Here is a 22,543-nt window from a genome sequence, read left to right on the forward strand (position 1 = left end):
AAACTGCCCTGAAAGACTTAATTGTGTCCCTGAATGAACACTCATGTTGGCAGGATGTGCAGTAGTGGCCAGTAGCAATGTTTTTCTGAGCAGTTGTCTTTTTTCAGCCTGAAACACTTACTATAAAACATGTTCCTTGGGGAGTGTCAGAGCTCTACAGGTGTTATGCATGTAGGTAAAGTATTAAAGATTTTTTAAAAAATCCTTTTCTCTGGACTGTATTTGCTTTAGGCTTTTATATTAAAAAAAGAACCCCAAGCAAACCCTTCAACAAAGCTGTAAAAATGCAAGCAACATCCTCTGTCAAGCCTTTGTATATACACACATCCACACACGCTCACTGTTGTTTTTCCTTGGCAGAGGGGCTGTGTCAGAACACACACAGTGGGCTGTGAGACATCCATTAACTGGCTTGGTGTGCCTTTGAAAGTGTGAGAGGCGTTGGAGCCACATGAAAGGGCTGCAGCTCGGGGGCAGAGCCAGCCCCGGGCTCCCTGCCAGCTTTTTTTTTTTTGCCTTTCTGGGGTGATATCTTGAATGGAAGGTGGTGTTCTGCACTGGGATGGATGCAACAGGGAAGCTCTGTGCCAGGTGTCTTCCTGGTGAGAATGCTGTGTGTGTTCTGAAATGTCCCTTCCCAGTGCCAGCCGTGCTGCTGATGCTGGGATTGTTTGGATGTGGCATTGCAAGGGCTCCTGATGTCCCCTCTCCTGCTGCCAAGTGCCACCTGATGTCTTGTGCCAGGCTCCCTGGTGCTGCAGGGATGAAACCATCACTGAGGAGGGAAGTGTTGAAGCCATCTAACATTTGGTGGTCCTGCTTGGTGCTCTCTTGGCCCCAGAGGAGTGTGGGATGGCTTGGAGGTCTGTGCCTTCCAGTCCTGGTGATCTTCCTGCCTCTCCCAGCCTGCTGCCATGGGTCTTCTCCCTGGGCAGGTGGTGTTAGAGCCCCAGGAGAACCAGCCAGGTGGCTTTTGGAGGTGGCTCACAGCCCTGAGAGGGGACTGGGCAGTAGGTGAGGTGATGGGGTGTGTTAATAGACACTGAATGGCAGTGCCACAACCCATGGGTTATCACAGGGGAGCTGCTGGTGGGAGCACTGTGTGGGAGCTCTCAGGAGGGATTTGGGAGCAGGGTCTGTCTGCTCGTGTCCCTGCCAAGTCCTGGCCTGAGTCCCCTTCCTCTGTGATCCATCCTGAGAGGGGGATGAGGCTGGGGCTCTCACAGATCTGACCAGAGCTGGGTGTCCCTGGCTGGGTGTCCCTGGCTGCAGGGGGAGGCCAGGCATTGGAAAATGCAGGTCCACCAACGAGGGGAGTGAATGATGCATCTGACTCCATGTTCTCAGAAGGCTAATTTATTACTTTATTATACTATATTATATTAAATAATACTATACTAAATTATACTAAAGAATACAGAAGGGATACTTACAGAATGCTAAAAAGGTAATAATGAAAACTCCTGACTCTTTCCAGAGTCTTGGCACAGCTTGACCCTCATGAGTGAAAACAACTCCCAGCAGAATGCAATGGAACAATCACCTGTGGGTGAACAATCTCCAAACACATTCCACATGAGCACAGCACAGGAGAAGCAAATGAGATAAGAATTGTTTTCCTTTTCTCTGAGGCTTCTCAGCTTCCCAGGAGAACAACCCTGGGCAAAGGGATTTTTTCAGAGTGTGAATGCCACCGCCTGGAAGGGCTGTCCTGGGCCAGAGCTCAGTGAGGAGTGAAGGCCACCACCCCTGCTGCAGCCAGGGCTGCAGGGGGACACGGGAGGTGGGTTCAAAGCAGCAGAAATGCAGGATGCAACATGCAGGGGGTGGGGGGCACCCACGCACTGGGTGCAGAGCCCAGCATGGGGAGGCTCTCCACCCACAGCTGGGATGGAAGTTTGGGCCCCAAACAGTTCTCCCCAGGCCAAAATAATTTGGCAGATTGAACCCAGTTGGGCTGGCATGGGGGTGTTGAGTGAGTTGGGGTTTCTTTGCTAAGTCTGCCTGGGATGGGCTCACACAGACTCCTCTCCTGGTGTGGTGCTCCACCAGGATCTCTGTCTTCTTCTGCCAGCCAGAGGAAGGCCCCTCAGAGATCTGATCAGATGGGATCCCTCCAAGCTTGGTCAGCAGGTCAGGTGCTGGGGGATCTCCCTCTGGGAGACAGGTGTGTTAGAGACATGCCCAGGTCTCCAAGCTGAAAATGAACAGCAGAGCTCATCCCCTTGCTTCCCCTTGCCATTCATCCTTCTGATCCTTTCCATATTTCTGGGGAAATAGGGAGTGGATCAGATCAGGTGAACTTGTTCTGAAGCAAAAACCTCTGGAGCTGGAGATCCTTCCTTTTTATCTAATAGGCTTGCTGCTCCAGCCTCACCCAGCCAGAACTCAGCTCTTCTCACGAGTTCTTACAATGGAGGAGGAGGGCAGACAGGCAGGCTGGAGTCCAGGTGTTTTCAAACTCACTTTATCTGGAGAGGCAGTTGGAAGTTGAGCTTTGTCCTTGGCCAGATCCTGGTTTGATATGGGATCTTCTCCTTGGAACCTAGGCCTTGGTGGGAGGCCTGGGGTTTGTGGGCTGTGGGAAGCTCCTAAGGCTCTGTATGAAGTGTGGCTTTACAAAAACATCAGTATTATTGGAGAAGCCACTTGTCCAAAGTGTCCCCATCCAGCCTCACTTAGCATTTGAAACTTTCAGCATCCGTCCCTGGAACACCCAGTCAGTGACCAAGGGTGTTTGCTTTATTTTATCCATTCATCACCATCCTACAAGACTCATAGGTTGAATTCTCTCTCACACAGTAGATGCCTTCTTTGCTCAGAGAAGAAGCTGTGGCTGGAAGTGTCCAAGGCCAGGTTGGACAGGGCTTGGATCAACCTGGGATAGTGGAAGGCATCCCTGCCCATGGCAGGGGGTGGGACTGGATGAGCTTTAAGGTCCCTTCCAACCCAATCCATTCTACCATTCTTCTGTAGATGCTTCTGTTCCCCCTTGGAGACCCATGGAGGTGATCAGGTTTATCTCCTTCCCTTGGAGGAGTGTTCAGGGTGATCTCCTTCCCTTTGAGAAGTGATCAGGTTGATCTCCTTCCCTTGGAGAAGTGATCAGGGTGATCTCCTTCCCTTTGAGAAGTGATCAGGGTGGTGATGTCCTTCCCTTGGAGAAGTGATCAGGGTGATCTCCTTCAACTTGAGCCCGTGCTGAGCTCGCCCCTTCCCCACCACAGGCACTGTGCCTTGGCTGGTTACAGGAATCTTGGTGTCATCACAGAATCGTTTGTTTGGAAAAGACCTCTAAGATCGTGGAGACAAACCATCAACCCAGCACTGCCGTATTCCCGTGCCTGAGCATCTCAGGAGTGCCCAGTGCTGCTGTGGAGTAGGAGAGGAGCTGTGGTGGGTGGATAACCCTGCCGACAGTGCTGTCTCTGTGCTGGTGAAGAGCTCGGAGGGTTGGTGGCAGGAGAACCCCGTCCCCAGCCGCGTCTGCCCCGCTCCGAGCGCAGGGGGCCGCGGTGCCGCAGCCGGAGAGGCTGGGCAGCAGCGTTGCGCTGGAAGAGCTGCCCTGAAGAAAGTCTTGGAAAACAATAGGAATTGTTCTCTGCCTTTGTTCGCTTTCCTTCCCGGATGTCGGAGGAGATGGAGCCGCGCTCGGCTGCCGGCGGGTGGGCAGAACGAGCGTGGCACCGGGCAGCCCGCCTGCCCCTCTCCTCCCGAGCCGGGATCACCGCTCCTGCGGTAATTAAACGTGAAAAACGCCAATCGTTTGGTTTTAAAATTTCTAAAGTTTATATAATTAGAGTAATAATCATTTGGACAATTTGGATCAGGACAATATGAGACAATAGAAACAAAGAGTTACGGACAGTCTGGGTACCTTTTCTGGGCAGCATAAGCCTGAAAAAGGACTCACGTTAACAGAGGATTAACCCTTAAAAGCAATGGCCCGTTGACTATTCATACACCTCATCCATGATGCATAAATTCCATTCAAACACGGGATTCTCTCTAGTCAGTGTCAACTTCTTCCACTGACTCCTGATGGTGTCTTCAGCGCTGAGCCAGGTGGGAAGAAGTTTGTTTCTTCTGATAAGTGAGCAATAAATTCTCTCTCTCTGAAAGATTTAGGTGTCTTGTGGCTGTTGTCTGGTGCAAGTACCTCATTCCTTTCTTAAAAAAAAAAAATATCCCACATGCATAGTTCCTATTTTAACTACAAAAGTTACCTTTTAACTACAAAACTACATTTACCATACTATTAAAACGTTAATACAGCACTACTAATCAATACAACAAAATACATATGGTAAATATCTGCGTAGAGCCATGTAATATGCACTTTTCACATTAAAGTTTGACATTGTCATATGAGTCAGAGATGAAATTGGCCAGTGATTCTCTGTGTCTGGGGGCAGGAGGTTTTCTTATGGCTGTGGGTGCTAAAGCTGCTGTTTGCTGCAGGGACTCAGCCTGTGATCTCAGCCGGATTGTGGTGCCCACCCTCTCCCGGGGCAGGCGGTCTGAGGTGGATTTGTGGCAGAGAAATTGCTGACTGGTCCCTAACCTGGCAACCATGGGATCATTTCAGCACTGTGCTTCCCGTTTTCTATCCCTGCCAGCCCTCAATGGGCCCAAGCACGTGGGGGAAAATCCCTGGGTTTCCTTGCTGTGGCTCCTTGTGCTGCTTACTGCCTGCTGGGAGCCGGTGTGTGTGGTCACTGCCCGGATCAAAGGGCTGCAAGCAGAGGCGGGGGAGGGTTTCCCCCTGCACTGCCAAGGGAGATTCCTCTCCCCATGCCAGAGCCAGCCCTGGGGCTCAGGTGTTACTCCAAGGCAGCCTACAGAGAGAGATCACAGCATCAGAATCCCCGAGTGGTTTGTGTTGGAAGCTATATTAAAGCTCATCTCTCTCCAATCCACCTTCCACTAGCCCAGGTTGCTCCAATCCCCATCCAGCCTGGCCTTGAACATGTTCAGGGATGGAGAGTCCACAACATCTTTGGGCAACAGTCAGCACAGAGCACTTGGCATAGGGTTTGCTTGGCCAAGCTGACAGCTCCCCACACAGAACCCCTGGGTGTGCTTGCTCAGCCTGGTGAGCTGCTGATCCTGATGCAGGGAAGCTCAGGTGTTTCCAAACCCCCAGCTGCTCTGCACAGCCCCAGGCTGTTGGGACAAGAGTCGTTGCTGAAGGAGATTAAAGCACAGGCAGTGAGAATGGAACACTAATGTTGCCTCCTTCCCCTTGGCCTCTGGATTGCTGTTTATTCCCTTTGCAGAGAGATCTCTGAGCCAAGCAGAATTTTCCCATTGCAGGTGGAGCCGGGGGTCCAGGCAGAGCTCCTGGCTCTCCTGCACCACCACTCAGTGACCTGTAGGCCCCTGTCCTGCTCTTTTGCCTCTGTGCAGACCTGAGATCTACAGAAAACACCCAGAGCACCGTTCCCACAGTCAGCGTGCTCATGGTTGCCTGGGTTGGATGCTGTCCATCCAAAGTGGTGAGTCTGGGGATCCTGCAGCTGTGGGGAGGTGGCTCAGCCTCTTCAACAGGTTTGGGCACACTGGGGGAAGGTGACAAAAATTAAAACAACGACATCAACGAGGGACAGGCAATAGTGAAGAGCTATTGGTCACATGCAGGGCGAAATGAAGGGAAATGCAGCTGTGGGGGCTGCACAGCCCCATCCCAAACAGCTCTGGTGTGGAAGCGTGGTCTCAAAGCCTGTCTTCCCTTCCCTTGTGCTGGTGAAAGTTAAGTGTCTGCTTGCTGGAGCCCTTTCAGAGCCTGCCAGCTCAGCTGCCATGTGTCCTCCAAATGCAGGGCAGGATGCTCAGCTTCCTCCTGGCTGCCTGGACAGGCACATGGGCTGCAACCCATGGCCAAAGCAGGCTGGGGGCTCCCAGCTCCTTCCTTCCCTGGGGCTGGCAGTGGGTGTGGGGCCTGGGAGGGCTCTGGGACACGATGCTGGTGGCTGGCCACCGCCTGGCAGGGATTGCTCCCGAAGGCAGCTCCATGCTGGGAAGCTGGCAGCAGGACTTGCTGTGTTGGGGCGGCTTTGTGCCTTTTTTTTTTTTTTTTTTGGTGGTTTTCCTAAAAACGGTGCCTTTTGCAATCCTCCCAGTCTTTCACAAAACTTTTCCTGGCAGAACCTCTCCAAAACTTCTGGGAATTCAGCTTTTGAAAGGCGTTGGGGTTAAAGACATTTGCGCTTCTGTACAACGCTGACAGGTTTGCTGGGGTGGAGATCTCTTGGCCGGAACTGCTTTATGGTGGAGGGTTGGACTCAGGGAGCTGAAGTTGCTCCAGGGAAGATTTTCAGCCTGGGAGAAAGGGCAGAGGTGACAAGGGAGGAGCCTTGGAAGTGGCTGTGGATGGAGGCCTCATCCCAGCATGCTGGGGAAGGTGTTCCAGTTCTTGAAGCCAAAGTGTGGCTTGGGGAGCTGCGATCTGGGATGTCACCCTGAGAACAATTCCTTCCATCCCCTTCATAACTGATCCCAAAGGGCTGATGTCCACCCTGCTGCTCCCACAGGTGAGACCAGCTCCACGTGCTCATCACTGACCTCCAGCTCTATCCCCGTGGATGTGAGTGTGGCAGGCTCTGCTGGCCCTGCTGGTGCAGACAGGAGAGTTGACAAAAGTTGGGGACACCATGGGCTGGGCATTTGTCCATCAGTTACTTACAGGGTCCCTCAAAGCTTTGCCCTGGCTGATGCCTGCGCTGCATTTGAGGGAAAAATACTTGACGGACTGAGAGGTCTTTCCCAACCTAAAGGATCCTCTGATTATATACAGATGTCAGGAATAAAGACTGAAATGAATAAGGCATGAAGCCCTGAAACACGGCTTTGTGTCTGCAAATAATAAGGAATGAGTTACAGCCTTGGAAGAGCAGGAACGTTCCCCCGTGTGCAGGGTCCAGCCGGCCCCTGGCGTCAACGAGGTGCCCTCCTCGCACTGTCCCCTGCATGACAGCTCTTCTTGCAGTGGATTGCCTACAGATGGCTTTCTCAACCTTTCCTAACCCAGGGATGGCCAAACCTTTCTGGTGCAAATCCAAGGATCATTTTGTTCAGAGCCACCACATGGTTTTATTTACGCCCCATGCGAATTAGGCAAACGTCTCGCTGTTTGTCTCTTTTATTTCATCCCCTCGTGCTTGTTTCTGCACACAGGAATGTGTGCCTGTGTGCTTAGGAGCTGTTTTGCAGACCACTTCCTACTGTCCTGGGGACACGGAGCAGGTCCTGGACCCGATGTGACAGCAGGGCGCGATGTGTCCCTGTCCTTACTTCACATCACAGCTGGGATCCCCAGGCAGGGAGCAACGCGCCAGCCCTGGCCGAGCCCCTCCACCATCTCCTGCCACGCCAGCATCCCCACCCAGGGAGGGGGAAAACCCTTGAGGGCCTCCAAAGTCCCTGTCCTCACCTGGAGACTGTTCATTTACGTGGCTGAACAGCAGCCTGAGCCCACCATGTCCTCTGTGCTCATCATCAGTCCCTCCACCTCCTGCCTGGAGGTCCCCTCCCCTGTGTGTCTCGAGGGAGCACCCACAGCTTGTCCTTGGCTCTGAGGATGTCCCCACTGACTGGTTTTTTTTGGCCAAGAAAGCACTGGAAGGTAGCTGCATCCCCTTTGAAAAACCAATGGACTTGGAATCTCTGCCAGGACTTTCCCTCCCTCCCTGGACCCTTGCAGAGCCTCAGCAGGAGCCTTCCCCAAATCCATCCCTTGCTCAGGGCAGTTCCCAAAGCCAGCTCCCAAAGCACGCTTAACTTGACACATGTGTGCAGCCCTGGGAAATGTGGAGGCTCAGATTCTTGTTTGTGATGCCTTCCCCAGTTCCAACCTGACAGGAGCCTTCCCTCCAGTGCACACCACTCTGCCAGACATGCTTGGAACACCAGCCTCCATCCTGGAGATGGCCTGGGGTTCCAGTGAGGCAACTCCCAGTCCCAGCCCTGGTGGGTGCCCCCAGGGCTGTGAGGAGTATCAGCAGGGACTGTGCCTGTCAGGGGAGATGGGATGGTTTGTCCTCCTGCATGCCTTGTGTTCACCTCCAGCAGCTGCCATTCAGGGCCCCCAGGTGCCATTCAGGGCCCCCAGGTGCCATTCAGGACCCTCATCTACCATTTGGGACCCCCAGGTTTGGTTATGGCTGTGCCACTGGACACCATCCCTAGCATGAGGATGAGGATGAGGATGAGGATGAGGATGAGGATGAGGATGAGGATGAGGATGAGGATGAAGATGAGGATGAGGAGACAGCAGTGTTTCATCTCTTGCAGAGAGGTCAAGCCCTGTTTAAGCACGATCCTGGTAGAACTCTAATTTGGGGGCTGCCCCAAGGGAGGCTGTTTGGAGGGGGGAGCTCCATGCAGCCCTGCTAGGGCTGTTGGACAGACACACAGCCACTCTCCAGCTCTGAGACAGAGGCACCAACGTTCTGGTGTCTCGGGCTTCCTGGGGCTCAGCACAGCTCCTCTTGGGCTGCGGGACCAAGGTGTGGGCATGGTGCTGCTCTCCACCCTGGGCTGCACTCCTTGGGCTGCACTCTCAGCCCCAGCACTTCGGGGTGAGGACAGACTGACAGCAAACACGGCTGTGGGTCCGGCTCTGGCTCTTCCTTGCTGACAAAACCCCCAGTTTGCAACACAATTTTTGGCGTTCGGTCCTCGGCATCCGCTTTCCATTCCAGCGCTCGCCTCGCAGGAAGACTGTGGGCACAAGGGGGGTGGGAGCCTGTTTCAATTGTTTGGGGAAGGGAAGACACTGGTTCTGTGGCTGGTGGAGCCCAGCAGAGCTCACTGTGTGCAGGGAGCTTTCCCACTGCTGATGCTTCCCTTGCAGCAGCAGAACCTGGAGGGTTTCTGAATCGGTGGCATTTTTGTGGCAGGGCTGGATGGCTGGGTCTGGTGGCTGGCCCTTGGGATGGAGCCTTGCCTGGGGCATGGGATGTGCATCACCTGCCTGGGACAATTCTGAGGGAAAAATACCCAGTTTTTGGGATCTGGCCACGGTGGAGTGGTCCAGAGGGATCCGAAGGTCTCTCATCCAATACAAGCTGAAAACCAATGCACTTAGGGGCAGGAGGGTTCCCACCGGGTTCTCTCCAGGCAGGGGTGAATCTCTCACCTACTCCCATGTGAGCCCAGAAAAATGAATCACCAAAAACGAAAGGAAGCAAAGAAAGCAAGCAAAAAAAAAAAAAAAAAAAAAAGATTAAAAAATCCCTCCCCAAAGCCGCCTTCCAGAGGGTTGGGCAAAAGATAAAAGCTCTCGGAGGAGCCGGGACTCCTCCTCTCCCACCACCGACCTCTCATTTAAATGTCTGTGTGCAGGCTGCAGCCGGCACTGCCTCGCCGGCCGCCCCGGGAGCCCCCCAGGAGCCCCCCGGCCGTGCCCCCGGGGGCGATGCCCAGGCAGGGCATGGGCAGAGAGCCGGGCTGCGGCAGCCGGGGGTGACACGGCCCCGGGGAGCGGTGCCGGGGGCTCGGGGGGTCCCGCCGCGGGGCATGCCAGAGCCCCCGGGGCGCTGAGCCGAGCCGGGGCAGGGCGAAGCGGACAGCGGGGGGGTCCCGGTGTATGGACCCCCCCAGGGCAGGCCCCGATGTCGGTGCCACTGCTGCTCTGGGTGGTTCTGCTCCGCTGGGCCAGCGGCGGGGGCTTCATCCGGGCGGGCAGGACCTGGCAGCACTGCACAGGTAGGAGCCGAGGGCGGGTCTGCACCGGGGCCAGGTGTGTTCACCTGCCGGGACGGGGCTGCTGCCGGGGCTGGGATGCTCCCCACGCTGCCGGGGCAAAGCCCAGGTGGTGTGCTGTGTTTTGGGGGGCATGCCCCTGTGGGTCAGCCTCTCCCGGCAGCCCAGCCGCGGTGTTTCGGTGCTCAGTGATGCCTCAGGTGCTGCAGGCTGCCATCACCCACGGATGGTGGCAGGGTGTGGGGTCATTGCTGTGCCTGCAGCCCCCACAGTGCCAACAGGGGAGCAGCCAGCCCTCTGGGAGCTGTGGGGAGAGCTCTGTCTGTCCCTGCTGCACAGGCGTTGTCCCAGGTTCCGCTGGAAGCAGAGGGGAGGGGAAGGACTGGAAGAAGAAGAGAGCCATGAAGTCCCCCTGGAAAGTCCCTCCTGCCCGGACTCTGTGTCCTGACAGGCACAATCCCCACCCTCCCGTCCCACCATCCCCGGCCGGAGCCGGCAGCTCCGGTGTCACTTCCCGAGCCAAAGAGGGTCCCGGTGCCCCGGCTCTGCCATCCCCTCCCCTCGCCTGTGCTGGGTGGGCAGAGCTCCCTGAGCTCAGCTTTTGGGGCTGCTTTGGGCCCAGGCTCTCCGTGCTTAGGGCTTGTCCCAGTTGGATGGCAATTGTATTTTGCTTTTTGTTACAGCCCAGGTGATGTGAGAAGAAAAACAGGGAGGGATTGGAGAGTTTCTGCCCACTGCTTCCTCCCTGAGGGGCTGCAGTCTCTAGGAATGTCCCTGCTGTCCCCAGGCAGCCTTGGCTGGGGGGTCCTGGGGGTGCTGAACCCCCAGCATCGTCCTGGGGACCCCAGCACGGGGCCCTCTGATGCCACCTGTGCCGGCCAAGCTGGGCTGGAGCACCCCAGCTGCTCTGCCAGCCTTAGCAGTGATGGATGTGGGAGGCAGAGCTTTGGATTTAGGGATCTGGGTTTGGTTTTAGGATTTGGCCCCTTCCAGGCCCACAACCTCCAGCCCCAGCTGAGCTCTCCCCCAGCTCATCCTCAGCATCTCAGGGGCAGCTGGGGGCTCCTAAACCCCTCCTGCAAATCTAAGCCTGAGTTCAGCTTGTCCTTTTTGCTGGGGAAAACAGGAACTGGCCGTTGCCCGAGTGATGCATTTCTGAAATAAGCTGTTCCAGTTAACCTCCCCCACCAGGACTTTGCTTTAGGAACAGCTTAAACCAGCAGAGAGGTGGGCAGGGGGCACACAGAGCTGCCACGGTGGGAAGGACCTCACCCATCTCCCTGCTCTGGTCGGGATGGAGCCACATGAGCAGATTCCTCCTCGCTCTGCCCACCTGGAACGGCGCTGGCCAGGCGTGTCTGGAGGAAGCTCTTCCCTTCTGCAGCTGGTTTGGATTCAGACACACAGCCCAGCCTTGCTCGCAGCTCCCTCCTTCCCAGCCCTCCTGCTGTGCCCCAGCAGCCCGGATTTATTATTACAAATTGGAGCTAAAAGCCAGGTCTCAGTGGGGTGGGACGGAATCAGGGATGTTCAGTGCAGCCAAGTGCTGCTTCATCTCTCGGGCACCATCTCCCCTCTCTGCCAGAAAACCATTCAAAAATAAAACCAGGAGGATCCCAGGCCAGGAGAAGTTCCCACAGCTGCTCCAGCCCTTCCTGTGCCACGATGCTGGACCTGGCAGTGTTCCGTGGGGTGGCACTTTCTGGCGCTGTTGTGCTGTGTGCTCTCACCGGGGCGATGCCCTGGGGCTGGGCACGGCGTTCTCTTCTCTGGGGAAAGGGTAATTATTTATAATGAGTGGTTTTGGTGCCTGCTGGGAGAGTGCGTGTGCGTGTGTGCAATTAGGGCTGGGCTGGGAGAGCCCGAACGGGACCGGAGGGGTGGAGCTGTCCCCACTGCCCTGTGGACAGGCATGGGGACGGCTGGCTGCCCTGCGAGCAGGTCGGTGGCACCGCATCCCTGCCTGCTGGTGCCGGTGGATCCCGAGGGAGCCGCGGGCAGCCCGGGGGTGCCCGGCTGGCAGGTTCCAGCTCCAGAGTCCGCGCTCGGAGCTGCATCAGTGAGACGGTTCTGCGCCCTCGCTGGTCCTGCTGCGGCCATGGAGATGCCAGCCTTGTGTCTGAGCAAATCTCGCCTGTGGCCCCGGAGCGGGGGCTCGGGGCAGACCCCAGGCAAGGGCTGGCAGGCTCCTGCGGTTCGGCCAGCGCCGGGTACCCCCATCCAAAACCCTCCGCTGTCTCTCGGCACAGACCTGCGCCCGCTGGACATCCTGTCGGAGGCGGTGCCGCCCGGGGGGCTGGCCCGCGGCATGCGGGTCCTGCAGGTGCAGGGGCTGCTCGGCTTGCAGCTCTCCGCATCGCGGCCCCGCGCCCTGGCCTTCCCCGCCTCGCGGCTCTTCATCCACTGCGATCGCTTCCCCGAGGAGTTCAGCATCATCGTCACGCTGCGGGCGCTGCGCCGCCCCGCCAAGGTGAGCGCGGGCACCGCTGGGCACGGCACGGCACGGCACGGCCCCGCAGGTGCCAGCCCGTGCCCTCCCGCAGAGGAACGAGTACATCTTCACGCTGATGGTGGAGGAGAGCCCCAGCGTCCTGGTGGGGCTGCGCTACGCCCCCGACAAGCTGCACTTCCTCTTCTGGAGCCAGGAGCGCGCCGGAGGCTGGCAGACCCGCGTCACCTTCCCCAACGTGTCCCTCTCCGACAGCCAGTGGCACACGCTCATCCTGGCTGTCTCCGGCCAGTCCTTCTCCTTGACGGTGGACTGCAGCGTCCCCAAGGACGTGTAGGTTGGGGGGCTCAGCAAGGTGGGCAGGGTGATGTCCTTCCACTGTGGGGTCCCAGTTGTGGGTTTGTCTGGGTCTGGATTGAAGGCACTTGAGACAGTAATTCGTGTTCAGACTCAAGTGTTTATTATTTCTTAGCAGTAAAACAGTCTCACTGCTGTGAGCTCAGCAGCTTTTCTTTAGAAGGCACTAAATGGCCAACAATCTCTTGTTACAAGGTCTTTTAAGGCTAAACTGTCCAATTAAGAGCTGACACCTAGATTATTTTCCCTTTTAACCCACATCTCCTGTGGCCACCAGCAGATGCTTTGAAATTGTTCTCTTCTGTGAGACATCTTCTCTGCCCATCCCCAGGGTGGTGGAGACACCATTTCCAGCCTCGCTGTCGGTGAGGAGAGCCAGCTTCTACCTGGGCAACAGGAGGAGGAGGAAAGGGGTGTTCACGGTAGGTGCCCCTGCTGTGGGCTCCCCCTGGGTGCCCAGGTGGGCTCAGGGCTGCTCGTGGCTCCCTGTGGGGTGACCCACAGTCAGTCCCCTGTGCTGGCAGGGCTTGGGACACGGCACAGGAGGCAGAGTCCCTCCTGTGGGTCCCTCCTGTGGGTCCCTCCCATGTGGAGGCACTGCAAGGCAGCTGCTCCAAGCCCTGTGCCAGTGCTCTCCTTACACCAGCTGGGCATCTGGGATCTGACAGATGTGCACGAATCCCGTGGGCACTTCTGCATCCCAGGAGGGAGGGCAACAAGCAGAAGTCAGGCAGGAAATCCAAGGCACAAATTACCTGCAGCTCCCATCCTGTGATCTGTGGGACTTGGTCTCCATCCCTCTGCTCCCACTTTTGCAGGGCTTGCTGAGACAGCTTGTCCTGCTGCCAGGAGCTGATGCCACCCCCCGGATATGCCACACCGTGAACTTCAAAGTAGCAACGCTCTCTGTCCCCAGTGTCCTGCAGGATGTCCCTGCCAAGGCAGTGAGCAACGAGGTGCTCCAATACCCCTACGGTCAGTGCCCCCTGGCAGGCTCTGCTGGCCTCCTCCACCTCTGGGAGGAAGGGTCAGGGAATGAAGCAGGAGCAGAGGGGAGGAGGGTGTTCCTGTTCCCAGCACTCTCAGCGTGTGTGTGTGTGGGGATCCCTGTCCAAAATCTCCCTGAACAGACAGGGTGGCCCTGCCTGGCTTCCTGGGCTCATGTCAGTGGTCCCACACAGGGTTGTCCCAGATTTGTGCTGGGATTCCATTTTCCCCACTGCCCCAGGCCCATCATCAGGATGAGGGCGGGATGTCTGCCCCTCCTGCCTCTCTGCTCCTGCACTGTGTGCACTGAGAGGCTCCTGGCTCCTCTCCGTGCCCAGAGACTGACATGAAGGTGACCCTGGGGGCCCGGCCCCGCTGCTCCAGGCAGGAGAAGGCTCAGTTCTGGTTCAACGCCTCCCGCCGAGGGCTCTACCTCTGCAACGGCAGCACCTGGCTCTCCATGCTGGAAGGTACCCCTGGGGAGGCTCTGGCACTCCGAGGGAGGGAAGGAGACCCTTGCAGCAGAGCAGGAGCTGAGATTTGCCCTCGGGACCACTTTGGGATGGGAATCAGCAGCAGTGAGGGGCTGGGGTGTGCCCCTGTCTCTGCCCTGCTTGGCCAGGCTTTGCTTTGCTCTCAGTGCCCATGGCACTTCCAGAGCACCTCTGGATTCAAGTGCCACTGTGCTTCTCCACATTACCTGTCCCTCCTGGGAATTTTCTGATCTCCTGACCTGGCTGAGCAGGACAGCTCACCCCACAGAGAGCCATGCTCGGGGTGTTGGGGTGCTGGCCCAGTGCTGAAGCATTTGTGGGGTGGATAAGGGGAAACAAAGAGACCCAAAAGCTGCCAGAAATAGTGGGGGTGATTGGGAGGGTGGCACACACAGGTCTCAGTGTCATCTAGGCCACGCTGGGACACTTTGCAAGGAAATCAGTGGGAGTACCAAGGTGGGAAAGGCAACCAGAGCCTGGGTTGGATGGGTGTTCTTCAGTAATGACATGGATTTCATCCACTGGCACTCTCTCACTCACTCCAGGCTGTCTTCCCAGGATCCCTGTCGAGGACATGGAGGATGGGATAAGTCCTTAACTGAACTGTCCTTCCCTTCCCTCCTCTCCCAGCATATTTCTGGGTTTGGATGAGCCATTTGTTCCCCACAGCAGCTAGCAGTGACTGGAACCCCTGTCCTTCCCTACCTCTGGAAGCCATCAGGACTGGCACAGTGTCCCTGTTTCCCCAAGGAGAGCTCATGCTGGGGTCTTACTGACCTGTGCCCCTTGGTGCCCCCAACACTGCCCCTTCTGTTATTTGTCCCTTCCAGGGCCCATCTGCCTGACATCAGGGCCACTCTGGAGGTTTCTGCTCCAATTCCTGGCATGAATTCTGCCTTAGCCTTCCCTAACTCTCCCGCTGTCATCTCCTCCTTGTTCTCCTGAGGATAAATACATCAAAGGGATCAAAATCCGTGCCATGGGGCTCTTTCCTGCTCCCAAAGGACACAGCTGTGCTCTCTGCTGGAGAACAGGGCTGGATGTGCTGCAGTCAGCCTCTTCCCATCCCTAGGTCTGGCCCTTCACCCCCAGTGGCACCAGGACCTCCATGTGCCCCACAAAGCTCTGCACAGCAGCAGGTGCCACTGAGCCAGGGTCAGCACATTTCTCTTCACAGAGAAAAGCAAGGCACAATTCTTCCCAAGGATATTTCTGGGTTTCACATCCTCTGAACCTCAGAGAAAGGGAAAAACCAATTCTTATCTCATTCACTGCTCCTGTGTTGTTCACAAGTGGAATGCACCGTGCAAGAGTGTTTACCTGAGGGGAATTATTGGTGATTGGATTCTGGTGTGAGTGTTTTGATTAATTGACCAACTGAATGAATCCAGGTGTGTGTTGGGACTGTGGGCTGGCAGTCAGGAGATTCTGTGTGGTGGTGTTCACAGGAGTCCCAGGGTGAGGGAAGAGATGAGAATCTTGTCTCCATGTTGACTTCTGTTTCAGAAGGCTGATTTATTATTTTATGATATTCATTATATTAAAACTATACTAAAAGAACCGAAGAAAGGATTTCATCAGAAGGCAGAAAGGAAAAGGAAATGGAATGATAATAAAATCTGGTCACTGACCAGACAGTCCGAGACAGCTGGACAGTGATTGGCCATTAATGAAAAACAACCACATGAGACCAATCAAAGATGCCCCTGTTGCATTCCCCAGCAGCAGATAATTATAGTTTTTTTTTTTTCCTCTGAGGTCTCTCAACTTCTCAGGAGAAAAAATCCTGTCAAAGGGATTTTTCAGAAAATATCATGGCTACAATGCTGGGCAGTTGAGTGCTTGGCAGGCGCAGTTTAGATGTAATGTAACATAGTACAGAATAATACAGTATAATAAAGTAATTAATTAACCTTCAGATATCCATGGATATCAGATTCTCCTTCGTGGCGGGCAAAAATACCCACACTAAGCCAGCCCGTGGGGCTCCTCTCCAGCTAAAAACCACCTGGTTCTAACCCCATCCCTCTTTTTTTGTGGTCTCCCAGTCCAACCCAGGCTGGACTACGTGGAGGAGCACCAGAAGCTGGTGACCAACTCGGAGACGATGGGCGTTGAGGTGTTCTCCATCCCCAGGCTGGGGCTGTTTGCAGCCACGGCCAACCGGCTGACACCCCCGGGCTCGGCCATCTACAGGTGGACTGATGGCAAGTTTGTGCACTACCAGAACATCCCCACTCACCAGGCCCAGTCCTGGAAGTATTTCACCATTGGGAAGAAGGTGAGGCTGCCAGGAAGGTGCCCCCGTGTTGCAGAATATTCAACTGCAGGTGCCCAGCGCTGGGTTCTCTGGAGCCTGGAGTCTTGGGCGTGCTTTAGGGAATATAGGTTTGGAGAATATGGGGAGCTGCCTCTCAGAGAACTGCCTGTGGTCTTAAAGAGCTATCAGGGCCTGCAGTTCCCTCTCGAGACCCACTGAGTCCAACCTGTTGCATTTTTAAACTCTCTTGCTTTTAAATTATTCCAGGAATTCAGAGCTGCCTCTTCTCCCATGGGCAATCTGCCTTGGGGCTTGAGCAGAGGATTTGCCTGGTTCCTCTCCCTGGGAAGCTGCTTAGCACTTTGGAGGAGCCCAGGAAAGCCATCTGCTGAGAGCCAGCTCTGTGCAGGGCTCCCAGGGAAGCTGGGATTGCTCCCCCTCTGTCGTGACCCCTTCTGGCTTTGTCCCCAGGGTTTTCTCTTCCCACTGAAACTGTTCCTGGAGCTGCCCCAAATGGGCTCCCTGGACTGGTGCTTGCAGAGAGAGCAGAGATGGGAATTCACCTTTTGTGGGGGGACAGGGGGACAGCCCAGCACTTGTCCTTGGGGGTGGCTGCTCCTTGGCTGAACAAAGCTGTGGTTCTGTACAGGCCAGGAGGCAGGAGACACCTCCACTGACTCTTTCCTCTCTGTGGGCTGTGGTCCTGTGCCTCTTTGTGGCCCAAACTGGGGTGTAATCTCTCCTGCTCCATGGGAAGGACACTGGGGTGGCACAGCATGACAGAGCTCAGATGTGCTCCCTGCTTTGCACTTGGCCACCTCTGCTGCACCACTCTTGCCTCTTACACTTTCACAGGGGTTTCTTGGTCTGGAAAATGTCTTGTCTCAGGGAATTGTTATCATTATTGTCATTGTTATCATCATCATACCTGCATTTTTTTCTTCTGAACCACCTTTACTTCCAGGGGGGTTTGTCAGCTGAACCTCCTTCCTTCCCCAGTGCCTTTTGTGTCCATGCTCCCCATTCCTGGCGCTGGAGGTTGTGAGTGCAGACAGCTCAGCTCTCCCTCTCCTTGTCTAAGAGCTCCTGGCTGCCAGTTGTGCCCCTGCCACGCACTAGGACCCCCACAGGCCACTGGGTCCCTGTCCCCACTTTGTGTTGCTTGGGGACAGCTCAAGGACCCCGGCCAGGGCCATCTCATCCCACACCAGCCACCTCCATCCCACCTCCCCCTGCCTTTTCTTCTCTGTGCTGCTTTGAGAGGAGAAACCCATGCCATCCTGGCTTTTCCTTTTCCAGATCTTCCTGGCAGTGGCGAATTTTGAGCAGAATGAGAGGGGCCAGGAGTTCTCAGTGATCTTCAAGTGGAGCCGCAGGAAGGAGAAGTTCCTCGCGTACCAGCGCATCAGCACGCACAGCGCCCGGGACTGGGAGGCCTTTGTCATCCAGGGAGAGGCTTTCCTGGCTGTGGTCAACCACAGAGAAGGTAGCCAGCCCTCAGTGCTCCCTGCAGGGGGTGTCTGGTGTAAGAGCCGAAATGAGAGATGTGGGACTCCAGGCAGCTCTTCCAAATGCAGTTTATTGGATACAAAATGCAGTTTATTGCATCCAAGACATTACAGCAGCCCAGGGTGGTGGGTGACAGAGCTGTGCCCACAGCTGTCAGCTCTAGCTGCAGGCAGGCCTGGACACCCTTAGTTTAGCTCACAATGCATTTTATACTTCTCTTTGCTGAGCATCTTCATACAGTAGAACCAATCTGTATCTTAACTTTTATCTATAGCCTACCATAACTACTGTCATTACCATGTTCATGTTACCATTCTCCAATCACTAAAGTTAGTACAGTACAGTTTAAGTTAGAAGTTGTTTTTCAGTTTTCTTGCAGTGGAAAATTCTGAGACCTTTTTTCTACTTGCACGTGGGCCAGGCTGTTGGTGTGTTCCATGGGGTGGAGGCTCTAGGAATGGAGACACTGGGTAGGGGTGGAGGGGGGTCTTTAGGTAGGGATGGAGGCTCTAGAATCTCTTTGGCTGCTTCCTGGGGAGCAGCAGGTCACTTGCAAAGAGCCTTGTGACCTGCTGGTAAATATTCATGAGCCTGTTTTGGGGTCTTGTTTCCTACACAAAGCAGGAATTGCTTTCCCTCATGGTGCACATCTGTCTCCCCCAGGCAACAACCACAATATAGACAGTGTGATATACAGGTGGAACCCCAGGACAGGGCTGTTTGAAACTAACCAGACCATTCCTACCTCTGGAGCCTACGACTGGGAGTTCTTCACCATTGGACCATATTCCTTCCTGGCTGTAGCTAACACATTCAATGGCACGTCCACCAGGATCTACTCACACATCTACATCTGGCTCAGGGGCTCTTTCCAGCTCTTCCAGTCTATCCTGGTAAGGCTTGGCCACTGCTCCTCAGTCCCCCCACCTCTGTGTTTAGACAGGGCAGCCACATCCAGCTCCTCATGGCCTCCTTCCCCGCAGACATTTGGTGCAGCTGACTGGGAGGTTTTCCACATTGGGGACAGAGTGTTCCTGGCTGTTGCCAACAGCCACAGCTATGACAGTGGGATGCCAGCACCCTCCAACTTCTATGCCATCAACTCCTCCATCTATGAGCTGAACATCACGGCCCAGATGTTTGTTAAATTCCAGGACCTTCTCACCTACAGGTACCTGTGCAAGGATTCAGGGTGCTCTTTGGTCTGTGCCCTTTCCCTGAGCAACCCAGAGGTCTCACTGAATCCCAGAATGGTTTGGGTGGGAATGGACCTTAAGGCCCATCTCATCCCAACCCCTGCCATGGGCAGGGACACCTTCCACTAGCCCAGGTTGCTCCAAGCCCTGTCCCACCTGGCCTTGGACACTTCCAGGGTTGGGGCAGCCACAGCTGCTCTGGACAGCCTGTGCCAGAGCCTCTCTTTTCTCAGTTTAAAGCTACACTTGCTTGTCTCCTGGAGGGTTCCTGCAGGCTTCACACTCCCAGGGGCTGGGACTGGTGGGGAGGGTGATGGGTGATGGCTCCTTGGCACCATCTCCCAGTGGGAGCTGGGAGAAGGGCCTAGATTTGGGAATGAGCGTGGATTTCTTTCAGGACCAGCCTAGGGGGAAGAGCAGGGTTTTGTGTGTGTCCTCAGGGTGTCAGAGACTGGGGTGGGGTGGCCACACGGGGGTCATCTCACCTGTCCCTCTGCTCATTCCCTCCCCAGTGCCCTGGACTGGGAGTTCTTCTCGGTGGGAGACGACTCTTTCCTGGTGGTGGCCAACTCCTTCGATGGCTTCACCTTCTCTGTTAACAGCATCATCTACAGGTACTGCAGGGGGGCCCTGGGGGGCTGCTCCCAGCAGGAACAACCCCGGGCACACCCCGCTGCACCTGCCCGGGGAGGGTGGGTAGCATTATTCCTTGTTTTCAGGCAGGGATGGGAAGCCCCAGTGAGGGATATCCCACCCTGAACCACAGCAGGGAGATGGCAGCCCCATGGCTCAGCTCCCCTGCCCTTCCCAGGTGCCCACCCCACCCCCCAGGATCTCACTGCCCTCCCTGTGCAGGTGGCAAGGCTACGAAGGCTTCGTGGCAGCCCACCAGCTCCCCACGGTGGGCTGCAGAGACTGGGAGGCGTTCCACACCGCCGAGGGCTCCTTCCTGCTCTACTCCAGCGCCAAGGAGCCGCTCTCCAAGGTGCTCAAGCTGAAAACCACCTGAGACACGCTCAGCCCATCGGTGCAGATGGACACGGAGCCCAGGAATGGCTGCAGCATCAGCCGGGCAGTGGCTGGCTGTATTCTCTGCAGGAAGGGAGGAGGAGGAGGAGGAGGAGGAGGAGGAGGAGGAGGGAGCTCCAGGGCTCCCTGCAGCCTTGTCCAGGGGCTGTTTCTCCCGGGAAAGCTCTGCCACCTCGCTCCAGAGCCGTGTCCTAGCCAAGGTTGCTGGAGCCTGGGTGCATCCCCTGGCTTAGCAGGATCATGGTGCTTGGCGATTTCCAGTCCCCAGGAGGGACCCAGAGCTGCCAGCGGCTGTGGCCAAAGCTTGCACAAAGCCAGGGAAGGAAGAGGCAGAGCAGAGCAGGAGCTGCTGGGATGGGTGCATGGCAGAGGGGAGTAAACCTGTGAGAAATTGTGGGGAAAAGTGTGTCCAGGCTTGGCTCTGCCTGCCTGGGGCTGTGATGTTCCTGAGGACATCTGGTTTGACATTGCAGCCATTCTTCATGTCACCCTCGTGCCACTGCCACAGTGCCTGCCCACCCTCCCACTCTGGGCTGGGTCTCCCTCAATGAGTGTTGTGTGTGTTGTACAGAGCTGTTGCTGTGTTCCAGGGCCAGAGCTGGTCCTTGCTGGTCCATGCCTGGGGTTAGGGACCCCTGAGAAAACCTGCTTTGCATTTGGACCCATCCAGCTACCACGGGAGTGGGAAAAACCCAAATCTGCTTCAGGTGAAACTGTGGCCTCTTTTCTTTTCCTCACCTTTGCTGTGGGGGGACTCTTTTGCTTAACCAGAGCTCTAATAAACTGTGTGCACCCAGCCTTTCTCCACGTGGGTAACCCAGCTGCTCTGCCCATGGCAGAGGCATCCCTTCACCCAGCAAGTCACCCCTGAATGGCCATGGCCATGGGCAGCCCAGTGAGAACAAGGTGGTCCTGACCACAGAAGTGTGCTGGGGTGGGGGTGCCCCCCTGTTCCCCCCCACCCAGGACCCACTGCCTCACCTGAGTGTCCCAGAGCACCTCTCAGCCTTCCCCAGAGCCAGGATTCCTGCTGAGCTGGGCCACCCACCTCGGCACTGGGGAGCACTCAGGAGGTGCCAGCCCCATCAAGAAGGGCTGGGGGTCACATCCTGAGCCTTTGCAGGGTCCAGACCTGCAGGGTGAGCCTCTGCATCCCTCCCTCCTCTCCCTGTTCAGTGCAGCTGCAGCTGGCTCTGCCAGGAAGGACCATTTCTCCCTTGTGAAAAAAGGGAGAATTTGATTTGCTTCCATCACTGAGCTGTGAGCAACAACTCTAATTCAGCCTGAGAAGGGCAAGATAAGGCCAGACCAGATGTATTTGGGCAGCTGGTCCCTGCTGGAGACTCAGCTGAGAGTGGGGGGGGATGGCACCTAATGGGAGTTGTGCTGGTACATTGAATTTAGGCTGGTCTCCTTTGGGAGAGATTGGATTAGGATAAGCCCCCCAAGCACCACGAGCACCACCACCCTCCCTGGACACTCATCTCCCAGCACAGCACAAACCCTGAGGGCTTTTCCTAAGTGCAGGCCTTTATTGAGAAAACAAAGGGGTTGGAGTCCCCCTGGTGCTGAGGGCCTTGGGGAGGCTGTCCTGCCCTTGGCAAGGCTGATGCCCCACTGGAGCCAGGATGGGGTGACCCCTCTGCACCCCGGGGACCTCCTGGCCCCACTACCCATCTCTCCCAACCCCAAGTGTGTGCCTGGGGCTGCATTCCCTGCGAGCCCAGCTCTGGCAGGGAAAAAGGTTCTGCCTGGGGCTGTTTGTCCCCACAACCTGGTCACCACGGACAGGCCCACGTGGGGTGTCCCATGTCATCTGCTCACACTCAGTCCAGCCTCGCTGAGGAGGGGGTATTGGTGGCACTGGTCTGAAGAAAGCACTGGAGAATCCTGCAGGGAAGCTTTGATGCCCACCAGGTGGTCATGAGCTCCCTGTGGATAAGCCTGAAGCTGGCAGCCAGCCCTGCCCTTTGGGGTGGTGCTGATGCTCTCTGCCATGGGTTCCCTGTTGTTCCAGATTGCAAGGCAAGATGTATTCTATTACCATCTGTATGGCAGTTGTCTTGTGTCAGCTGGGCAGTTTGCCTTTTCTCTCTCTCTCAGTGATCACACCCACTCCTCCCTCGGGAGGGACACCTGCTGATAACAGGTTATTGAATGTCACTGCATGGCTGATAAGAACTACAGCATCCCATTGGGAGATGTGAGCCCAGAGGGAGGAGCCAAGCATTCCTACCCAGATATAATCTGGAGATTGTGGAACACCAGCATGGCTTCTTCACTGGATTTCCCAGAGGAGCAGCAGCTGCCTCTCCCACTGGATCTTCAGAGGCAGACTGCACCCTTCTCCAGGATCCCTGCTCCAGCAGAGCCACCCCTGGCACTGCAGGAGGGCTGCAGCCACAATTCCAATTGCACTGCTACCAACACTCTGACCCACAGGGTGTCAGGCTGTGCTCTGGCTCTGTCAGTGCTGTTCTAGTTTACTGCATTGTTTATTTTATCCTTTTATTTTTCTTCCCTAGTAAAGAACTATTATTTCCTGCTCCCATTTTTG

General features: G+C 56.0%; 1 protein-coding gene across 4 annotated transcripts; it reads left to right on the plus strand.

Annotated features, from left to right (window-relative positions):
- The first annotated feature begins 9,517 nt into the window (after positions 1-9,517).
- TSPEAR (thrombospondin type laminin G domain and EAR repeats) lies at positions 9,518-22,538 on the plus strand. Of its 4 annotated transcripts, XM_059855052.1 has the most exons (12): positions 9,518-9,708; positions 11,955-12,175; positions 12,249-12,487; positions 12,843-12,933; positions 13,330-13,486; positions 13,837-13,968; positions 16,041-16,273; positions 17,552-17,738; positions 18,425-18,654; positions 18,745-18,932; positions 19,470-19,571; positions 19,813-22,538. In XM_059855052.1, the coding sequence occupies exons 1-12, from the start codon at positions 9,615-9,617 to the stop codon at positions 19,964-19,966; spliced, it is 2,028 nt and encodes a 675-aa protein (XP_059711035.1). In that variant the 5' UTR covers positions 9,518-9,614; the 3' UTR covers positions 19,967-22,538. The 4 variants fall into 4 exon arrangements, with proteins under 4 accessions (XP_059711035.1, XP_059711034.1, XP_059711033.1 ...); XM_059855049.1 differs by lacking the exon at positions 9,518-9,708 and having other exon boundaries at positions 10,177-12,175; XM_059855051.1 differs by lacking the exon at positions 18,425-18,654 and having other exon boundaries at positions 9,684-12,175; positions 18,701-18,932.
- The last annotated feature ends 5 nt before the right edge of the window (positions 22,539-22,543 follow it).

The sequence above is a fragment of the Haemorhous mexicanus genome, chromosome 10 (genome assembly GCF_027477595.1).
Source record: "Haemorhous mexicanus isolate bHaeMex1 chromosome 10, bHaeMex1.pri, whole genome shotgun sequence".
Taxonomy (NCBI): Eukaryota; Metazoa; Chordata; class Aves; order Passeriformes; family Fringillidae; genus Haemorhous; species Haemorhous mexicanus.

What these genes read in the sequence shown, in the direction of transcription:
- TSPEAR (XM_059855049.1), top strand. Translation starts at nt 11,618, where the DNA reads ATGGGGACGGCTGGCTGCCCTGCGAGCAGGTCGGTGGCACCGCATCCC. An exon ending in CTGGCTCTCCATGCTGGAAG is followed by an intron (nt 13,969 to 16,040) that starts GTACCCCTGGGG and finishes GTGGTCTCCCAG; the next exon opens with TCCAACCCAGGCTGGACTAC. An exon ending in GTTAACAGCATCATCTACAG is followed by an intron (nt 19,572 to 19,812) that starts GTACTGCAGGGG and finishes CTCCCTGTGCAG; the next exon opens with GTGGCAAGGCTACGAAGGCT.